The sequence below is a fragment of the Gadus morhua genome, chromosome 3 (assembly GCF_902167405.1).
Source record: "Gadus morhua chromosome 3, gadMor3.0, whole genome shotgun sequence".
Taxonomy (NCBI): Eukaryota; Metazoa; Chordata; class Actinopteri; order Gadiformes; family Gadidae; genus Gadus; species Gadus morhua.
Window position 1 is genome coordinate 8,886,802 of NC_044050.1, and position 17,430 is coordinate 8,904,231.

Sequence of the window (17,430 nt, forward strand, 5' to 3'; positions counted from 1 at the left end):
TTATTGAAGCATTTTGTTTGAGGGTGATGGCAGAAAAAAGGGCCTTTAAGAAATCACTTTTTATTAGTAACCTTCATCAGAATATACAATGCGACTAAAAATAAATACCAGGAAGGTAAAATCATTGCTTCAGACCTGGACTCTTGACTATCCTGATTAGCAAGATACCTACGTTTGCATTCCTCTTTGGTCTGCACGCCCTTCCTTACGTACACTATAACCCAGGAGGCATTTAGAAACAATGCTTAACAGAGATAAAGGGTGCGGCACTGGTTTCTGAGGGCTGGCACACTCACTCCAACCCTTGGTTCTTCAATGTTAACAAGCTCTGGTGGACCATTAACTAAGAGCATAATGTCATAAAATTTGTCGGGGCCAGAGAATGTTGGCTCCTGAATCCTATATGAACCTTGTACTGAATTCAGTTCCATCCCTCCAGCTAGCGTTTAATCCAAGATGGCCCCAAGGTGAAAAGCCCATAGGCCTCTTGGGGGAGGGGGCTGGGGAATTAGCTGTAGCTAGTAATTAAAATAAGGGGCCCTCCAGGCATGATGGTGTGCTTGAGTCGGCTGTTATCACGTGTTTTGGCGAAACACGTTACTTTGCGTTGGTTAGACCTGTCCAGCAGGTACCCTACATACCAAGTTTTCAAAACGAGTCCGGATCACAATCAAAATGGTGCGTGTGCGGTGCTCTGTGCTACAGGCCATAGGTATGAACCATGTCCCTGTCTCCCATGTCAAGGGAAGGGAAATGGGGTCGGTCGTACTCCAACACCGGTTCGCGTTCAACCTCGTCCTCCTCCTGCTCAGGATCCTCCTCTTCTGGGTCGTCCTCTGACCCGTCGAACCTAGCACTGTACAGGGCACCGGGACAACTGTCCCCAGGACTCTCTGACGATAGGTCAACCGACAGGGTTTCCTGGTCGTTCGCCTCTGTCAGCCCGTGTGCAGGGTCCAATGGTCTCTGGGTAATGACCACTGATGGACTGCTTTGCCCATTGGCCCTGAGGAAACCCGCCCTTTCGCTCTCCGGGTCCATGATGTTCTGCTGCAGGTTGGACCAAGAATTTGGATCCTAATAAACACAAATTGCATTTGACTACATACCAATTTAAAAGTAAAGGCATTTGTATCAATCAAACTTGCAGAGAGAGAGAGCTCCCTTATGCTTATCCTATGAAAGATGTTAAGTTATTTAGCAGTGACATTGCCACTTATACACAGGCCCTGCCAGTCTCCTGACTTCTTTAGTTTACATCCCCCATTGAAAATGAACTTTGCCTAAAGTTTCCCTCTGAAAATCACGTACAGCCATTGTCTCTGTTTAGTAAAAGTGCCCTAAAAAGGAGCATCCCATCAAATGATTGGTTGATTAACAATTATTCATGAACCCAGTTTGAAGAAGAATGAAGAATGTTTTGAGGAATATTGACGTGGCCCAGAAAATGAGTGGGCCACTGTACTGACTCACCAGGGTTGGGGGTAAAGATTGTGACTTAAGGAACCAAGCCTTGCTTTTCCAGACCATGAAGCCCACGCTGCAGACCACTAAAATGAACAACGCCAGCAGCAGTGCCAGGAACAGCAAGTAGGGTTCTGCAGCAACAATAAACCAGGTGTACTTATTGTAGGACAATTGATAAAAGCGGCTACTAAATGTAAAGGTTGTCTCCGGTTGTTATTCCAGATCAATGCATTGGCAGGGTTCCTTCGAATGTCCTTTCTACCTAGTTTACCAACGGGTATAAGTCTATTTATCCACTAGTGGAGAGTTCACAAGTGGGATTGTCGACCAATATTTATGCTTACAACCTGGTGTTGTAAAAGTGGTCATTAAAACACAATGTTTGGGTGGATCCATTACAAATGGGATGAATGTCATTAGGACAGTAATTAACTTTGGGCTCAATCTGGACCAAACAACCAGTGCTTGCTGATGCACCCACACTAGGAACGAACACAAAATTAGTACTGCTGGATTTTACCTTCCACAGATTCCTGCCGGCCACAGGTGGGGTCTTTGTGGTTGAACCTCATCTTGTGAATATCGTTCTTGAGCCAAGCGTTTAATGAGAGGCAGTGCTTTTCCTTTTTGGAAGGCAGCGTGAAATCCAACTTGCACATTTCATTTTGTACAAGGCACTTACCCCGTTGTGTAACCTGTAAAGAGTGCAACGTTAATACTACTGCTTCAACACTACATTAGTACTACCACTGGTCCAACATTAATACTACTGCTCCAACACTAGATTCTTATTACTACTGGTCCAAACAACATTAATAATACTGGTCCAACCCTACATTAGTTTTACCACTGGTCCATACAACATTAATACTACTGATAGTACCCACCTTAATACTACTGGTCCAACACTAGATTCATACTACCACTGGTCCAACACAACATTCATACTACCACTGGCCCAAACAACATTAATACTAACACTGGTCCAAGCAACATTAATACTACTGGTCAAACACTACATTCATGCTACCACTGGTCCAAACAACATTAATACTACTGGTCCAACACTACAATCATATTTCCACTGGTCCAACATTAATAATCCTGGTCCAACACTTAATTCCTACTACTGGTCCAACAGTACATTCATACTACCAATGGTCCAACATTTATACTACTTTTCCAACACTACATTCATACTACCACTGGTCCAACATTGAAATTAATTATATATATATATATATATATATATATATACTACTGGTCTAAGAAAACTTGAATACAAACAGCATGAGTACTGCTGATCGAACAGTACATACATCTACTGGTCCAAAACTACATTTATATTACTGGTCCAACGCTACATTAATACTACTGGTCCAACCAAATCATACAGATTGTCTGATATTAATACTACCAATCGTTCTTCATTACATTAAACTACCGACGGTCCAACACAATTGTCCAATTCTTCACTACTGATGGTCCAACGCAACATTAATACTATAGATGAATCAACACCAACACTACCAACTGTCCAACATTAATACTTCTAATGGTGCAAAAATAAACAACTGATCCGGTCCAACACAACACTAATATTACAAATGGTCCAACACTAGACTGCTGACGGTCCAACAAAACATTTTTATTTCTCTTACATTGTTTTCAGTGACATCAAAGGTAAGGCAGAGAGGGTCCGTCTCGAGGCCTGCGGCCCATTTGAGCTCTGGGTGGATCCTCATGGGGTTAGGGAAGGTAACGGTGGCCACTTGGCCGTTCACAAGCACCTCCACTTGAGGAAGATCCAATGTGCCTGCAGAGAGGAAAAAAAACAAGACGACCACATGACCATTAGCATCTATTTTTGTCTGCCTTAGCACTACTTTGTATTTTTATTGATGGTGTCTTCCACTGCTGCTGGGCTGCAACACAGGAATTTCCCCTCCAGGGGATTAATAACTTTATATCCATCTATCTAATCTCAGCATGAGATAGATCATTTCTGGTGATGCTGATAAGGAAAGGTTCTGTAGAACGTCTGAGTGGCAGGACTTACAGAGTTTTCGAAATACACTTTCGTGTATTGCATTGAATGTGAACAACTTTGGAGACATGGTCCTGTCGGATTCCTGCCCGCCGCTGACGGCGGAGACCTCCACCTTGTACAAGTTTCTGGCACTCATAAAATTCCTCCACACTTCGCCAGTCAAGTTGTACTGGAGGTCCCTGGTTGTCTTGTTGACCGTAGTCAACCCCTTGCTACACACACACACACACACACACACACACACACACACACACACACACACACACACACACACACACACACACACACACACACACACACACACACACACACACACACACACACACACACACACACACACACATTATTTAGACTGAAGGGAAGTAATCTGGGGTCTCATTTATAAAAGTGTGCGTGGGATCGTTACTAAAAATGTGCGTGCGCCCAGAAGCCAAGTTTTGCGTGCACCAAAAAACATTCAGATTTATAAAACCCTGCGTACGCACACCGTACGCAATCTTTGCTTTATAGATCACAGAGTGCCTACAAGTGTGCGCAGCTGAATCAGCTTCACGTTCCGCCCTGTACTCGCCCCTTTTTTATGGGGTCAGAACAGTCTCATTAATAATGAATGCACAGAGAAGGATTCACAAATGTATTTTGTGATTTATATATAAATTACTCTCTTCCCAAAAATACATTTCAATGCACACATAAATGGATATCGGTATGTATAAATGTAAAATAAATCCATAAACAAAAATAAGTTTCACAAACACATTTCTAATCCACACACAAATGTACCTTGTTTTAAATAAATGTAATATAAATCCATAAATATATTAATTAAAAATATTAATTATATAATATAAATTAATTAATTATATAATATAAATATTAATATAAATATTAATATTTATATTTTATACAAACTGTTAAACTTGTATTTACAAGACGTTTTTCATTTGTGAACTTACTTGCATTTGTGTGGGAACTGGTCTGTATTTATGTGTGGATTTTTGAGACTCTCCTGACGTCGCTAGATTCACAAATGCATTTTTTTCAACAAGGAAGTCTCTGTAGCCAATCAGATGCCTCCCTCGTTTTCAGTCAACCACATGACTGCTGTGACTGGGTTTTTACGTCGGTGCCGTTTACTACTTTAACGGCACCGATAATCCCAAAACCCAGTCGAAATTAGATGGAAAAAGTGTCGTGACGCAGCATTCACTTCTTCACCACCTAGAGATTGTTATGTACGATCATTCAAAAACATGTTCTTTCCGATAGAGTAGACATTTGACAGAGAACCGGGAGGCTTGGAGGCTGGACTCAGAGGTCGGAACTGCAGCCATGTGATTGGCTGAAAACGAGGGAGGCATCTGATTGGCTACAGAGAGTTCCTTGTTGAAAAAAATGCATTTGTGAATCTAGCGACGTCAGGAGAGTCTCAAAAATCCACACATAAATGCAGACAGTTTCACACACAAATGCAAACAAGCTCACAAATGAAAAGCGTCTTATAAATTCAAGTTTAACAGTTTGTACATAAATGTAACAACATCCAAATACATTTTTGATGAAAATTGCAAATCTTTTTTAAATTAATATATTTATGGATTTATATTACCTTTATTTAAAACAAGACATATTTGTGTGTTGATCAGAAATATGTTTGTGAAACTTATTTTTGTTTATGGATTTATTTTACATTTATACATGCCAATATCCATTTGTGTGTGCATTGAAATGTATTTGTGAGAAGAGAGTAATTTATGTATAAATCACAAAATACATTTGTGAATCCTTCTCTGTGCATTCATTAATAATGAGACTGTTCTGACTCCATACTTTTTAACGATAAATGGTGAATGCAAATGACCTCATGAGTTCGATCTGCATATAAAACAGACTCAGATGCAAGTATTATGTCTTGTCGGAAACAATGGCAGAAGTAGCCTACTGAGAAAAGCAAAAAAGCGAAATTCCACGGAGGTTGAAGTGGAGACACTTGTGGGCAGAGGTGTCAAGTAACAAAGTACAAATACTTCGTTACCTTACTTAAGTAGAAATAAGAGCTGTCAGTTAAACGCGTTATTAACGGCGTTAACGCAAACCAATTTTAACGGCGTTAAAAAAATTATCGCGTGATTAACGCAATTATTTTATTTAAAAAATAAATACAATTTTCCTTTGGCTTAAAACAAAGAAGCAGTAGCCTGACTGCTATGTTCCAATGACATTTGTTCAAAGCAGTCGTTTAATTGCACTATAGGCTCTTTTTTTGTATCGTCCTGTTTTGATCAGTATATGCCAATGTTGTTATCAATAAAAAATCATTTGCACAAGGCAAGCTGATGCACTTCCCCATGTTGATAAGAGAATTAAAATGAGAAGAATTATGGGACAAAAAAATCAAGGGATATTTAGCATAGAAAAAAAAATTGCGATTAATCGTGAGTTAACGATGAAATTAATGCGATTAAATATTTTAATCGCTTGACAGCTCTAATACTTTACTGGAGTAATTATTTTTCAGCCTACTTTTTACTTCTACTTCTTACATTTTCACGCAGTTATCTGTACTTTCTACTCCTTACTTTTTAAAAATGGCCTCGTTACTCCTATTTAATTTCGGCTTGTTTGTATTCTGCCTGCGTTCAAAAAAATACAAACAAGAAAACCTATCCAGATTATTCGCGCCATCGGATAGAGTGAATTTGATTGGTTGGATGAGAATAGAAACATATACCATTCTGACACCATATTGGTTTATACGCGATCCATGGCACCTGCGCATGACCAGAGCCCGTACATTCTCTGACATGACATAAATCGCGGCACATTCCAGCTAAGAAATAGCAGACGTAGATGAGCGAAATGTCCCAACCAAGCACCAGTGAGGAGGTTGGTAGCCAAGAAGACCAGCCAACCCTTCTACATCACTGGCCGTACCTGGAAGAATTTTTTTAAATGGTTGTATATTAGATGGCCTTTAGAAAAATGTTTTTTTGGGGGAAGTGGGGCAGTGTGCTATAGAGGTGTGCTGTGTGTGTCTGTGTCACTAATTCAAGGATGGGATAAATGCAGAGACCAAATTACTTGTACGTGTGGGCATACTTGGCAAAAAAGCTGATTGTAATTCTATAGGCCCCTGTGGCACGGCCTAAGCTTTTGTCCTTAATGGCATTTTTTCCCCCTTGCATTAATTCTACTTTAATACTTTAAGTAGTTTTGAAACCAGTACTTTTATACTTTTACTTAAGTAAAAAGCTTGAGTTGATACTTCAACTTCTACAGAAGTATCTTAAACGCTATCTATACTTCTACCTGAGTAATGAATGTGAATACTTTTGACACCTCTGCTTGTGGGTGAGATGGAGGCCCGAAAGGTAGTTTTGTTCGGCGGTCACGGGATTGGGATCGCCAACAACAAAAAGCAGAGTGAGTGGCAACATGTTGCTGCAGCAGTGAACTCTGTCAGTAGCACGGAGCGCAAAGTCCCAGAATTTGAAAAGAAGTGGTCTGACATAAAGGTAATACTTTTATGTAGCCTATCCAATAAATCGTTATGGTCCCTAAAGACCCTCTCCCTCCGAATCCTGCCATTTGCATGGTCCGCCAGAAGTGCCATATGGTGCAGCATTACCACGGCGCTCACCTCTGTATTTATAGGGTTACGGTAATAAGACTGACCGAGAACGCCTAGGATAATCAGTTTGTAATCACCTAAATGTTCTTGAACATAACCCCTTTTTAATGCCTGATTTGTCATGAAAAGCATCAAGAGTAACGGACAACGATTGTGATGAGGAGTGTGGCTTGGTTTTCCACACTTGGGATTTAATTGACATTTGATTATGTGTTAACAGTTTCACATAAAAATATTACTTTGACACATGTTGGACAGATGCTTTATTCCATGCAGTCGAGCCGTCAGTGGACAGTAGCCTATGGAGTGACGGGATTAAAAGATTTTTTTTTTTTCTATTCTAAGTAGATGTTTCTGGAGTTATAACTGAGAAATAACGCAGTTGACTAGAATTATTCTGATTACATATGATACGGGTTGAAATTAAATTTATGAAGGGCGATGATAAAACATAATCATTCTTCTCACTCTACAATTCTTCTGTCTGACTTCAGTTCACCACCACACCATCTGTGTCGCCATTTCTCCTTTTCCTCCAAACCATGCGTACGCAGGGGTCAGAGTTTGCTTAGGGCTGCGCACATTCTCCCGTCAAGTTTTTTTTTTTATAGATCACAACCTTAGCGTGGAAAGTCACGTACGCAAATTTCCGCCCCGTTTTGTGCGTACGCAACGGTTATAAATGAGACCCCTGGTCAGTTTTCTACATGATTCTACCTTCAGTCTGCCTTGAGAGAGAAGGATCCAGTGGGACAGGTACGGGGGGGGGGGGTACCTGTCGATGGTCTGCGAGATGATGTACACGCGGAAGAGGGGTTCTGGGACCTGCTGGCTGTAATTCCATGAGACCACCGTCTGGAAGTTTTCGCAGGCCACCGACACGTTCACCGGAGCAGGAACTACACACACACACACACACACACACACACACACACACACACACACACACACACACACACACACACACACACACACACACACACACACACACACACACACACACACACACACACACACACACACACACTTCAGGTATGTCCCTATGACTATTGATAGGATATATTTCCAATATATTTTAAATACGAGGCATAGGCTACATGAATCTGTAGCCAACTCTGCAACCGTCATCAGTCTACTTTCCTTTACAACTTCAATTTAGAGAGAAATTAAATGCTAAATTAGGTTCTGAAAACCTATACAACACATGTCATGATCAGGGTTGAGGTCTAGGATGGACAATTAATCGAATCATTCTTAAATAAATACGACCTGGTTGGCCAAAGACACCAAACCAAAGATGTCATGTATAATCACGGATTTAGAAGTTTACATTTGCACAACCATGGACCTACTAACCTAAAAACAACATATTATTTAATATTGTGTTTTAATTCATCGACTGGCTTTGTTTGACAACAGAGCAGGCGTTATATTCACTCACCATTCGACGAGGCATATTGGACGCAAATGACAAGCCAGAAAACCCAGGAAATCACTGAACACATGGTCCTGAGCTTCATAGTAGGCTATTTATCTCTGATCATGATGTCCCGTCTCTTCAGATCGTCCGACACAGGGAGGTTCCGCACAAGAATTGTCATCACTAAGATTTAGCAAAACTGGACAGCTTTTACTAAATAGCAATGAGGCACCTTGACGCTCGATACCTTTCCCAGTACGCCTGACGTCACCGCACCTAAGCAGGTAAAAATCAGGTGATCTCCTCCCTCATACCGGCTCTTTTGCAATGAATGCAATTGATGCAATATCTATGCCACCTAGTGAACACACATTGTACTGTTTGGCAGTCCTGTAGTCGCTTTGTTGAACGAGACCGAATGCAGATGCACAAAACCTCGTCTATCGTCCGCATTGATTTTATTCGGTAAATTAAATTCGCTTATTGGTAAAAAAAAAAAGTAGCCCCAGTGAACACCCACAACAATGACGTTGGCTTACAATAAAACACAAATTCAAATCACGTTGATCGGTCAGAAAAGTCAGAAATATGGATCCAGGGGCTATACTTTTCTGAGAACTAAAGGGAGTAAACACGTGGTGATCAAAGTGAAAATTTTCAAGTCAATATGGTAGAGTTGAAGGGATAAAAATGTTCACATTATTTGATTGGACTAAACCAATCCAACCATTAAACCCCCGGTAGGCCTATATTTTAGGCCTACACCGTGTAATGAAATAAACTCACCGAGCGAAACAACAGAAAGATCTGTAATGTACTGGTGTGTTGTGTTCTGATTTGTGTTAACATTGATCGGGAGACTAGTCTCTTAAGTTGGTAAAAAGTTGGAGCCGAAGTCCTGCATGAAAAACCTCATGTCCTCTGGTCTCTGAAAAGGTAAATAAGGGAGGGAGCCAAGATTTCGCCTTGATCCGATTCTTCTTCCGATAGCATGGTGTAGCTTACATAGTCAGTGCCCGCATCGGGACGGACCACAAGCCATCGTTCTCGTTAATACTCAACTTCCATACTTGGGCAAACCTTCAAAGTGTTCGGTTCTCCTCCGCCCCTCAAGGTCCGGCTGAGTCCTATCATCACCAGTTTGTTGTAAATTTCTTGTATTAAATAATCAGGGTTGATCATCTGAGGTTGTTTTGCACAATTTACATATTCATGCATAATATTTATTGATGTTTTGACTGTCTCAGCCATGACACGGCACTTTGTATAGTAATCGTTTTAAATGATGACATAAATGTATTCATCTTAGGTAGAGGCCAGATGCAGCATAGCCACAGAGTGAGATGGCTCCCGTATACAACTCATGCATGAAAAACCATTCTGAGATGTTAATACCGTGGATGACTTACCGTTTGACGGTGTTGAATACAACATCCAAATCATCCTCAATGGCGGCTTTAACATAATTTTTTATTACAATAAATATTTATATGGTTTGTAATTTGAATGTGCTACATTTAACACAAGCTAGGTCTACGTTTACATTTCTGAACATTCTCTTTTTTTCGTTGAAGAATCTGTGAGCTTTTACGTTTTTTTTCCACTGACCTGTGATGACTCATGATGTGGGAGCTTACATGGATTTCGTGGGAACAGGGATCAGGAAGTTGTTGCAATATGCCTCAGCCCTACCTTTTCCTGGAGGACATGTATCTCTAGGACACTAAATGGCTTTGAGAAGGTGTCTCCTAAATTATTAAATAGTTAAGTCCTACACCATAATTGAAATGTTTAAGCTACAAAATAAACATGAAGAATAACTGGTGTGTACAGTCTGTGCAGTTTTCTTCATGACTTTAATAACAAAATATGTGAATGACACATGCATGACAGTGTCTGATACAAAGTTAGAGAACGTTCAGCGTTAGAGTTTAAGTTTTGCACTTTCCAAAATAAAATATAATACCTAAACTAAACCATCTCCAACCTAATACCTTAACGTAACCATCTGTAAAAGATGACCTTAATATCAGTAACAGAATACCCTAGCTTTCCATTTAGCAATGTTAACCTAAAACCTAAATGTAGCTTCCAATTGGTTTAAGCTTTGTACTTCAGGACATTGTGCTATTCACAGTGACATTGCTGCTCATCACCTTGTCCTCTCGGAATCAAGGCAGGGTCGAGCTTCTCGCGTGGGTCAAAGGATAAAATTCATAGATCAGCTAAGGCGTGACAAAGGTCTCCAGTCTGCTAATGAAATATTAACATGCATGATACACAGACCTTCGTGGCACGCCATTACCCATCATGACTCGCGAGGAGACTCGACATGACTGTAGTACAAGATTTCCCCGAAGTCATTGTTTCCAGACCATCAAACACTATGATAATCACCAATAATGACTAGCTTGTGCTCATCCGCCAGCAGAACAGAAACCTTGTTGGCTTGAGATTCTAGAAAACCCTTGGCTCCTTGGTTAGAGGTGGCTAAGGGATTCACCATGCTTGGCATTGCAGTGAAGAAAGTCTCAGAAAGTTTGTCAGGCCAATTACTGGGCCTACCTTCGCTCGCCTCTGGAATGAGCTCCCCATGTCCCCTCACTACACTTTGGAAGGCTTGTTAGTCATCGTCCCCGGGAACCAGGCTGCAAGCAGGGGCAGGGCGAGGCTCTTCACACAGATTTGAACCACAGACTTTCACAGACGGTTCCTCTTGGCCGTAAACATGTTCCATCAGGCTAGCTGCTCGGCCTAGGTGCGACGCGTTCAAGGTCTCGCGCCGAAGTGCTCCTGTTGAACAAACACTAGACACGGAGGAGCCAACGCCACACAAGATGGAGGTAGAAGTGGCCACGCTTCGAGAAGGGCTGTACTCAAGGTCTACCTGCAGACCATCTGTTGGGAATGAGCTCATCGAATGATCTCTTTTCATGTAGGATGAATCCTGTCTACTTACTAAAGGCTGCCTCTGTCTAGTCAGCTGGAAAATAGGCACCTGGAAATCTGGACTGGGGTCGTACGATGCATCCCTCAACATGCTGGGATTGAGCAAGGACTCCCTAAGCACTGCAGGCAGGGCACCGTTCAACCCCTGGGTCCTAAAAGGAGGAGCCATGGAATAGTTTAAGATTTCAAAGAAGCCCAGGGTTGGGGTCCCAGGGACTCGATTGTAGCCCGGGTTGCTGTGGCCCATGAAGAGCCAGGGAGCCGTGGTGGAAGGCAGGGAGACCTCGGGGAGGGCCTTACGCATGGCGTCCTCCATGCTGGAGACGATGTCCGCAGAGACCTTCTGAGAGTTCCCCAGAGAGGAGGACACGCAGTCAGCTCTAGAGCTTTGATGGGAGTATACCCAGGGGCTGCTGCCAGGGAAGAGAACCCATTAGAGAAAGTCATACAATCGTGCCACATCGTGATCATCAACAAACCCTGTATCTGCTATATTTATTTAATGTATAGATTTATAGCTGAAGAGAGCCACCCAATAGAAGATATTACTGTGATATGTACCAACCATGTGATTGTGTCATCTTTGACCTCTTTAGGGGAGTCAACATAGACAGAGCACAGGGCAGGATTCTGAGGCATTAGTACCTGGGAAATTATCAGCAAATCATTCAAACAATTGTTGATCGTTGCCTTTTAATTCACTCGATGATACGTAATAATCAAGGCACAAGTCAAATTTAAGATATAAACAATATATTTTTTTCTTTTTTAAGTTTAAGTTGAAATTATGTCACAAAGATGTATTTATAATTTCTAGGCATAATATAATTACAAAGTGACCTATAAGTCGTCATATATAGTAACTTAGACCAGAAACGTCAGGTAACTCTGTAATACACATCGATATAAAGCCCTGTACCTTGTGCTCTACTGGTACCATATCTAGAAGGGTGGAGTTCTTGTATTTGCCAACGTTATACCACAACTTCGTTTTTAACCTATAAATAAAGATAAATTAAAAGTAAAAACATATTGAACATGACTTCATAGTTTAACACAGATTATTGATGACATCATGACACTACTGACTGCAAGGAGGAGGGTGACTCACCGTGTGATGAGATGTAGCAGGAAACTGGTGATGATCACAGCAGCAACACTCAGGCTGAGGATGATCACCACCAAAATAGTGTCAGAAGAAACGGCTGAGGAAGCACAAAATATATAACCTATATGAGAGATACATCCGTGCTCTTCCATGATCGCCAGCCACTAGCTCATTACATTTCTTCATTCACTATAGAGAATGGCTAAATTGACAGCACGCTGGCATGTTCGTTACCGCTAACAAGATGCACAAATATACATATTTTGGGCTGCTATCCAATAATACTCAGCATACCCGCCTAGACCCGGAGACGGACAGGTGGAGATGGAGATGGGTGTAGCTAAGAACAGCAGGAAAAGCAAAGGAGAGGGTCGCCCAATAGATGGGGACCGGAGTTGGCTTAGGGTTTAGAACTTACGGGTGTGGAATGGGAAGTCATCACTACTTTCACTGTCGAACGACAAGACACTCCTCACGTTGACCACGTAATACGTGCTCGGCTGCAGGAACTCCAAAATGCAATACAGTCTCCCAGACGAAACGTTGACTTCCTGGCGCAGAAAGACCAAGGATTCAACAAATAAATGGTGTCTAAACCTTTAAGAAAAATCCAAATGCATCCATAGTTCCACAACAACAGATATTGGTAGTATTAGTAGTACCCGAAACATTGAGTTTACATTGAATCATTTCAATTTTTGTAATTATATTTTTTAAGGGAGATTCTGATTCTGGTTTACAGCTCAGTAGGGAGACAGAAGAAATTAGAAAGTTATTGACACGTAGATGAACCGGAGTCTCTGGGGAATGTGCTCCTACCGTGCCTTCCTCTCCTGGTCTGCGGTAGGTCACCACGGCCGTCATTCCGAAGATGGGTTCTTTATAGTTTGTGTCCCACTCAACCCGATAATCCCCATTTTCTCTTCTCACTGAAGTGACTTTAGGGGCTTTGGGTTTTCCTGGGGTGGGGGTTAGGCAGTACACAGAGTTCACTAAGGAGCAGGTAGGTGTTAGACAGTAGAGAGACCGGTCATTAAGGAGCAGGTAGGGGTTGGACAGGGAATCGAAACAGGTCATGAAGGACCAGGTAGGGGTTATACAGTACCGAGACTGGTCATTAAGGAGCAGGTAGGGGTTAGACAGTGAATATAGAGACAGGTCATTAAGGAGCAGGTAGGGGTTATACAGTACAGAGACAGGTCATTAAGGAGCAGGTAGGGATTATACAGTACAGAGACAGGTCATTAAGGAGCAGGTAGGGGTTAGACAGTACAGAGACAGGTCATTAAGGTCATTAAGGAGCAGGTAGGGGTTAGACAGTACAGAGACAGGTCATTAAGGAGCAGGTAGGGGTTAGACAGTACAGAGACAGGTCATTAAGGAGCAGGTAGGGGTTGGACAGTACAGAGACAGGTCATTAAGGAGCAGGTAGGGGTTGTATAGATACAGAGTCTAGTAGCCTATTCCCAATACTTTGGAAATATTTGGAATGTCAAGGATTTTGGGCAAGAAAACGGTTTGCATTAAACTCACTGTTTTTGAACACGCTAATGTTTTTGGACTCCACTAGATCCCCAGCTTTCCACAGCGTTGTGTTGTGAATGTCTGACGAAAGAAACATACTAATACCATGGTGAAGTTAGAAACATATTCTATAATTGATCTTCAACCGATATTGACGATCCGTAAAATAGCCATTACCCCTCCATGTTCATCGAACAACTGCATGTCCATGTCGGATCGGAGTCACGTGTTAAATTGCAATCACGCTCACTGAAAAGAGAATTAAAGCACAATATTTCGGATTTGAAAAACGTATTAATAGCGTATGAGCTTTAAAAAAAGAATAAAAAAACCTACTAGTAGGCCTACTACGTTGGGAAGCATTTCATAAGGTGATGATCATGCCTCGCATCAAAGGTTCGGGACCTACGTGTAACTCTGGGACCCCTCCACCTTGGTGTTGAGGTAATATTCGCTACAGTTTGTCGCGTTGGACGGAGGAAGGAACTGACAGAACATCAGCAGATCGAAGTCGTTGGTGCAGCGAAGATTTAGCGCTGTGCCTTCCAAACAAAAGATACATATTGAACTTTGAAAAAAGTCAAATTAAATACAAAACTCCACCACCTCACCAAATGTCTCGCTTCAATGTAAGTCTTTCTCTTACCATGTGTGACCACAGAAATGCTGTTTAGAAGGAAGAGCCCCAGGTAGAGCCTGAATCCAAAGGACGAAATGTGTAACAACATTCTGCTGTTCATTGGGATCTTGGTTCACAGTGGAATCCGCTCCACAGTGCACTACTTGGAGTGTGTTGGGTTGAATGACACAGAAACACAACATGTGCTTCGCTCTGAATGTGGTTATGCTTTCTTGAAGTGCCCCACCTATTTCTTTGGAAAGGGGAAATAGGCCTCCTTCTCACACTCTGTTGAAACCTCAGCAATGGACCAACACTAGCAATAGGCTATATGACAAGATATTCTGTGTGTCCCCATGAGGCAAGGCGTGAATTGAAACCAAATCCTGACATCGATTAAAGCGATTATTTCCTATCACAATTTCCTAATTCCTATCACAATAGGCCCATTACCAGTTCCCAATTTTTTATTTCCTTTATTTCAACAGTTATCTTGACATTTATACACACATACACATGCCAATCCAAACTACCACAATTAATAAAACTAAACGAAGGGAATAGGAGATGTTGATGTTCCAGTTCACCAAGGGTCGTAAGACCAACAAAAGCTGAACATAATAAAACCTAACCCTAAACCTAACGCTAACCCTGAACTCCCCAAAACAGCTAGGACTAATCGTAACACGATCTAAAGGAGAGCCCTTCTAACCAATCAGAGGCGAGATTCCCAGACTTCTCCTATGAAAAAAATATAGCATGACGTTGATGGCTTTTCAGACACAAACCGGCGGCCATTGATGTGTCACACCTTTTGTTGCTCTGATTGACTATAGGTCTTTCCAAATGCGTCCAGATGCATGACTGTTGATAAAGCCCAGTCAAAAATGAACGATGAGTGGCTCCAGAATAAGTCCATTTACGAATTAGTCTAGGGATGTCCGGCCATTTCATTTGGTCATTGTTTAGTAATGGAGCTTGAAAGTATTGGTCATAATGGGAAGACAGCGTTCTGTTTGAAACTTTATCATGCTAGACATGGCAAAAAAAAGACTTAATTAGCTTGGTCACGGTATATACATTGATTTATGGTGCGTTCTGGCGCTCATCCAAACCAATGGGCCATGGGACTTATCCTGCCTCCAACAAAGAGAGGTGCACTGGAATGCCTGTCGAAAGTGGATCCTCCTACCAGCAAATTCGGGGGAGTTCGACCTACCCCGACCTCACCAAGATTAAGTCTGAGAATAATGGCGGCGCCCGTGGAGCCACACGTTGTGAGAGGTAAATCTTCAACGAATAGGCTATAAACTTAACTTCTCTAGGTGTGGGTTGTTTTAGACACTGCAATTTTAACAGAACTTGTTTTTTATATTATGGCGTCAAATTATGGCTTATTACTACGTTATTATCTGTTAGCATGAAGATATATATGGTAAAAGTATACCAATTTATCTTACATAGCGATATGCAGCGCTTTTACATATAGAGGTCCAGAATGATGAAGATGTTTTAGTTAGAAGATCGGTATATCTTCAACCAATTACCCAGTGCTGGATATTATGCAAATCAATGTGTTTGACTAATTGTTAATATTGTAATATGTCCTCTGAGGAGGCTGCGATTTTGGTAGTAGGCTAGCCTACTCATTTGTTGTGATTAAGCTCGGTGGGAGTTCAAAGGTTAGCGAGTAGCTGTTGCTCTTTTGATGCATAGCCTAGCCGTTAATTTAACGTTTACGTATGAGGAAAGATCCAAACCCCTCATGGGACCGCTATACCAGCAAGATGTGACCGGAATGCATACTTCCTCAATGAAGCCTGTACGGTCAGCATGCAAATTGTCCTTCCAGGTAGGTCATGGAGCAGTCTATATAATTGTCAGCCATAGAAACATAAGATAAAAGCAAAGACAGAAACTCACCACATCCTCAATTCATGACAGCGTCTGTCTCATGGTCTGCCACTGATTTTCCCATTCACCTGCCTGCCACCCTGATCGCTCCTAATTAACCCAACCACCTTCACCTGTGCTCCTCCTATATCAGTCCTCTCCTTCCAAACATTCCCTGCCATATTGTCTCTTGTGTTTCACAGTGCTTTCCCGCGACTCGAATCCTGACCCACCTCCGATCCTGCCTGATCTCTGATCCCTGCCTGTCTGACTATCCTGCCTGTTCTTGGATCCCTGCCTTTCTGACTATCCTGACTGCCGCCCAGCCCCTGTCGGCCTGTCTGCTCCTCTGCCCCCGACTCCTGATCCACTAGCCTGCATCTCCTGCTTCGCCTGCCTGACCTCCCGATCGCCGTCGAGTCCCTGTCGGTCTGTCTGTTCACCCGTTCCCTACTGCCCATCTGCCCTCCCGTTGCCGACCTCTGCCTGCTGACTACTCTCTGCCTGCCGATCCTGTATCTGAATAAACTCTTGGGGCACCGCTGAGAGGCAGAGAGGGACCTCCGCCTGCCGCTCCTTCCGCTCCTTTGCCGAAGAGCTCAGGAGAGTCTTCGGGACCGGCCCTCTGGGAGCCGAAGCCAGCCGAGAATGGTTAGCCCTGTTCCAGGGAAGCCGTTCAGTCTCGGACTATGCCATCGATTTCCGCACCAGGGCTCCCATGTGTGATTGGAACCCGGCCGCCCTCCGCGATGTCTTCCTACAAGGGCTG

The 17,430-nt window shown here is 42.3% G+C and overlaps 2 protein-coding genes across 5 annotated transcripts; both read right to left on the minus strand.

Moving 5' to 3' along the window:
- Positions 1-44: 44 nt before the first annotated feature.
- LOC115540376 (uncharacterized) lies at positions 45-8,029 on the minus strand. The gene is made up of 5 exons (XM_030351596.1): positions 7,924-8,029; positions 3,129-3,283; positions 1,988-2,162; positions 1,474-1,598; positions 45-1,077 (listed from the first exon to the last, which is right to left on the minus strand). Exons 2-5 carry the CDS (start codon positions 3,210-3,212, stop codon positions 700-702), a joined length of 762 nt encoding a protein of 253 aa, XP_030207456.1. The 5' UTR covers positions 3,213-3,283; positions 7,924-8,029; the 3' UTR covers positions 45-699.
- Positions 8,030-10,405: 2,376 nt separating this feature from the next.
- LOC115540374 (uncharacterized) lies at positions 10,406-15,046 on the minus strand. 4 transcript variants are annotated; one of them, XM_030351593.1, is made up of 10 exons: positions 14,796-15,046; positions 14,559-14,691; positions 14,327-14,398; positions 14,159-14,247; positions 13,445-13,584; positions 13,044-13,176; positions 12,629-12,722; positions 12,437-12,515; positions 12,083-12,162; positions 10,406-11,930 (listed from the first exon to the last, which is right to left on the minus strand). In XM_030351593.1, exons 1-10 carry the CDS (start codon positions 14,887-14,889, stop codon positions 11,192-11,194), a joined length of 1,653 nt encoding a protein of 550 aa, XP_030207453.1. In that variant the 5' UTR covers positions 14,890-15,046; the 3' UTR covers positions 10,406-11,191. The 4 variants fall into 4 exon arrangements, with proteins under 4 accessions (XP_030207453.1, XP_030207454.1, XP_030207452.1 ...); XM_030351594.1 differs by having other exon boundaries at positions 14,486-14,691; XM_030351592.1 differs by having other exon boundaries at positions 10,406-11,927; positions 14,559-14,717; positions 14,796-14,999.
- Positions 15,047-17,430: the final 2,384 nt, after the last annotated feature.

Bases quoted from the DNA above. Each gene is read 5' to 3' on its own strand.
- LOC115540376 (XM_030351596.1), bottom strand. From the start codon at position 3,212: ATGAGGATCCACCCAGAGCTCAAATGGGCCGCAGGCCTCGAGACGGAC. The intron at 1,599-1,987 runs GTAAAATCCAGC...TTGTTGCTGCAG, and splicing joins CCGGCAGGAATCTGTGGAAG to AACCCTACTTGCTGTTCCTG. The intron at 1,078-1,473 runs GTGAGTCAGTAC...TGTGTTTATTAG, and splicing joins AATCTTTACCCCCAACCCTG to GATCCAAATTCTTGGTCCAA.
- LOC115540374 (XM_030351591.1), bottom strand. From the start codon at position 14,971: ATGTTGTGTTTCTGTGTCATTCAACCCAACACACTCCAAGTAGTGCAC. The intron at 12,723-13,043 runs GTAAGTTCTAAA...GTGCTTCCTCAG, and splicing joins TGACTTCCCATTCCACACCC to CCGTTTCTTCTGACACTATT. The intron at 11,931-12,082 runs GTTGGTACATAT...CTTCCCTGGCAG, and splicing joins AAAGATGACACAATCACATG to CAGCCCCTGGGTATACTCCC.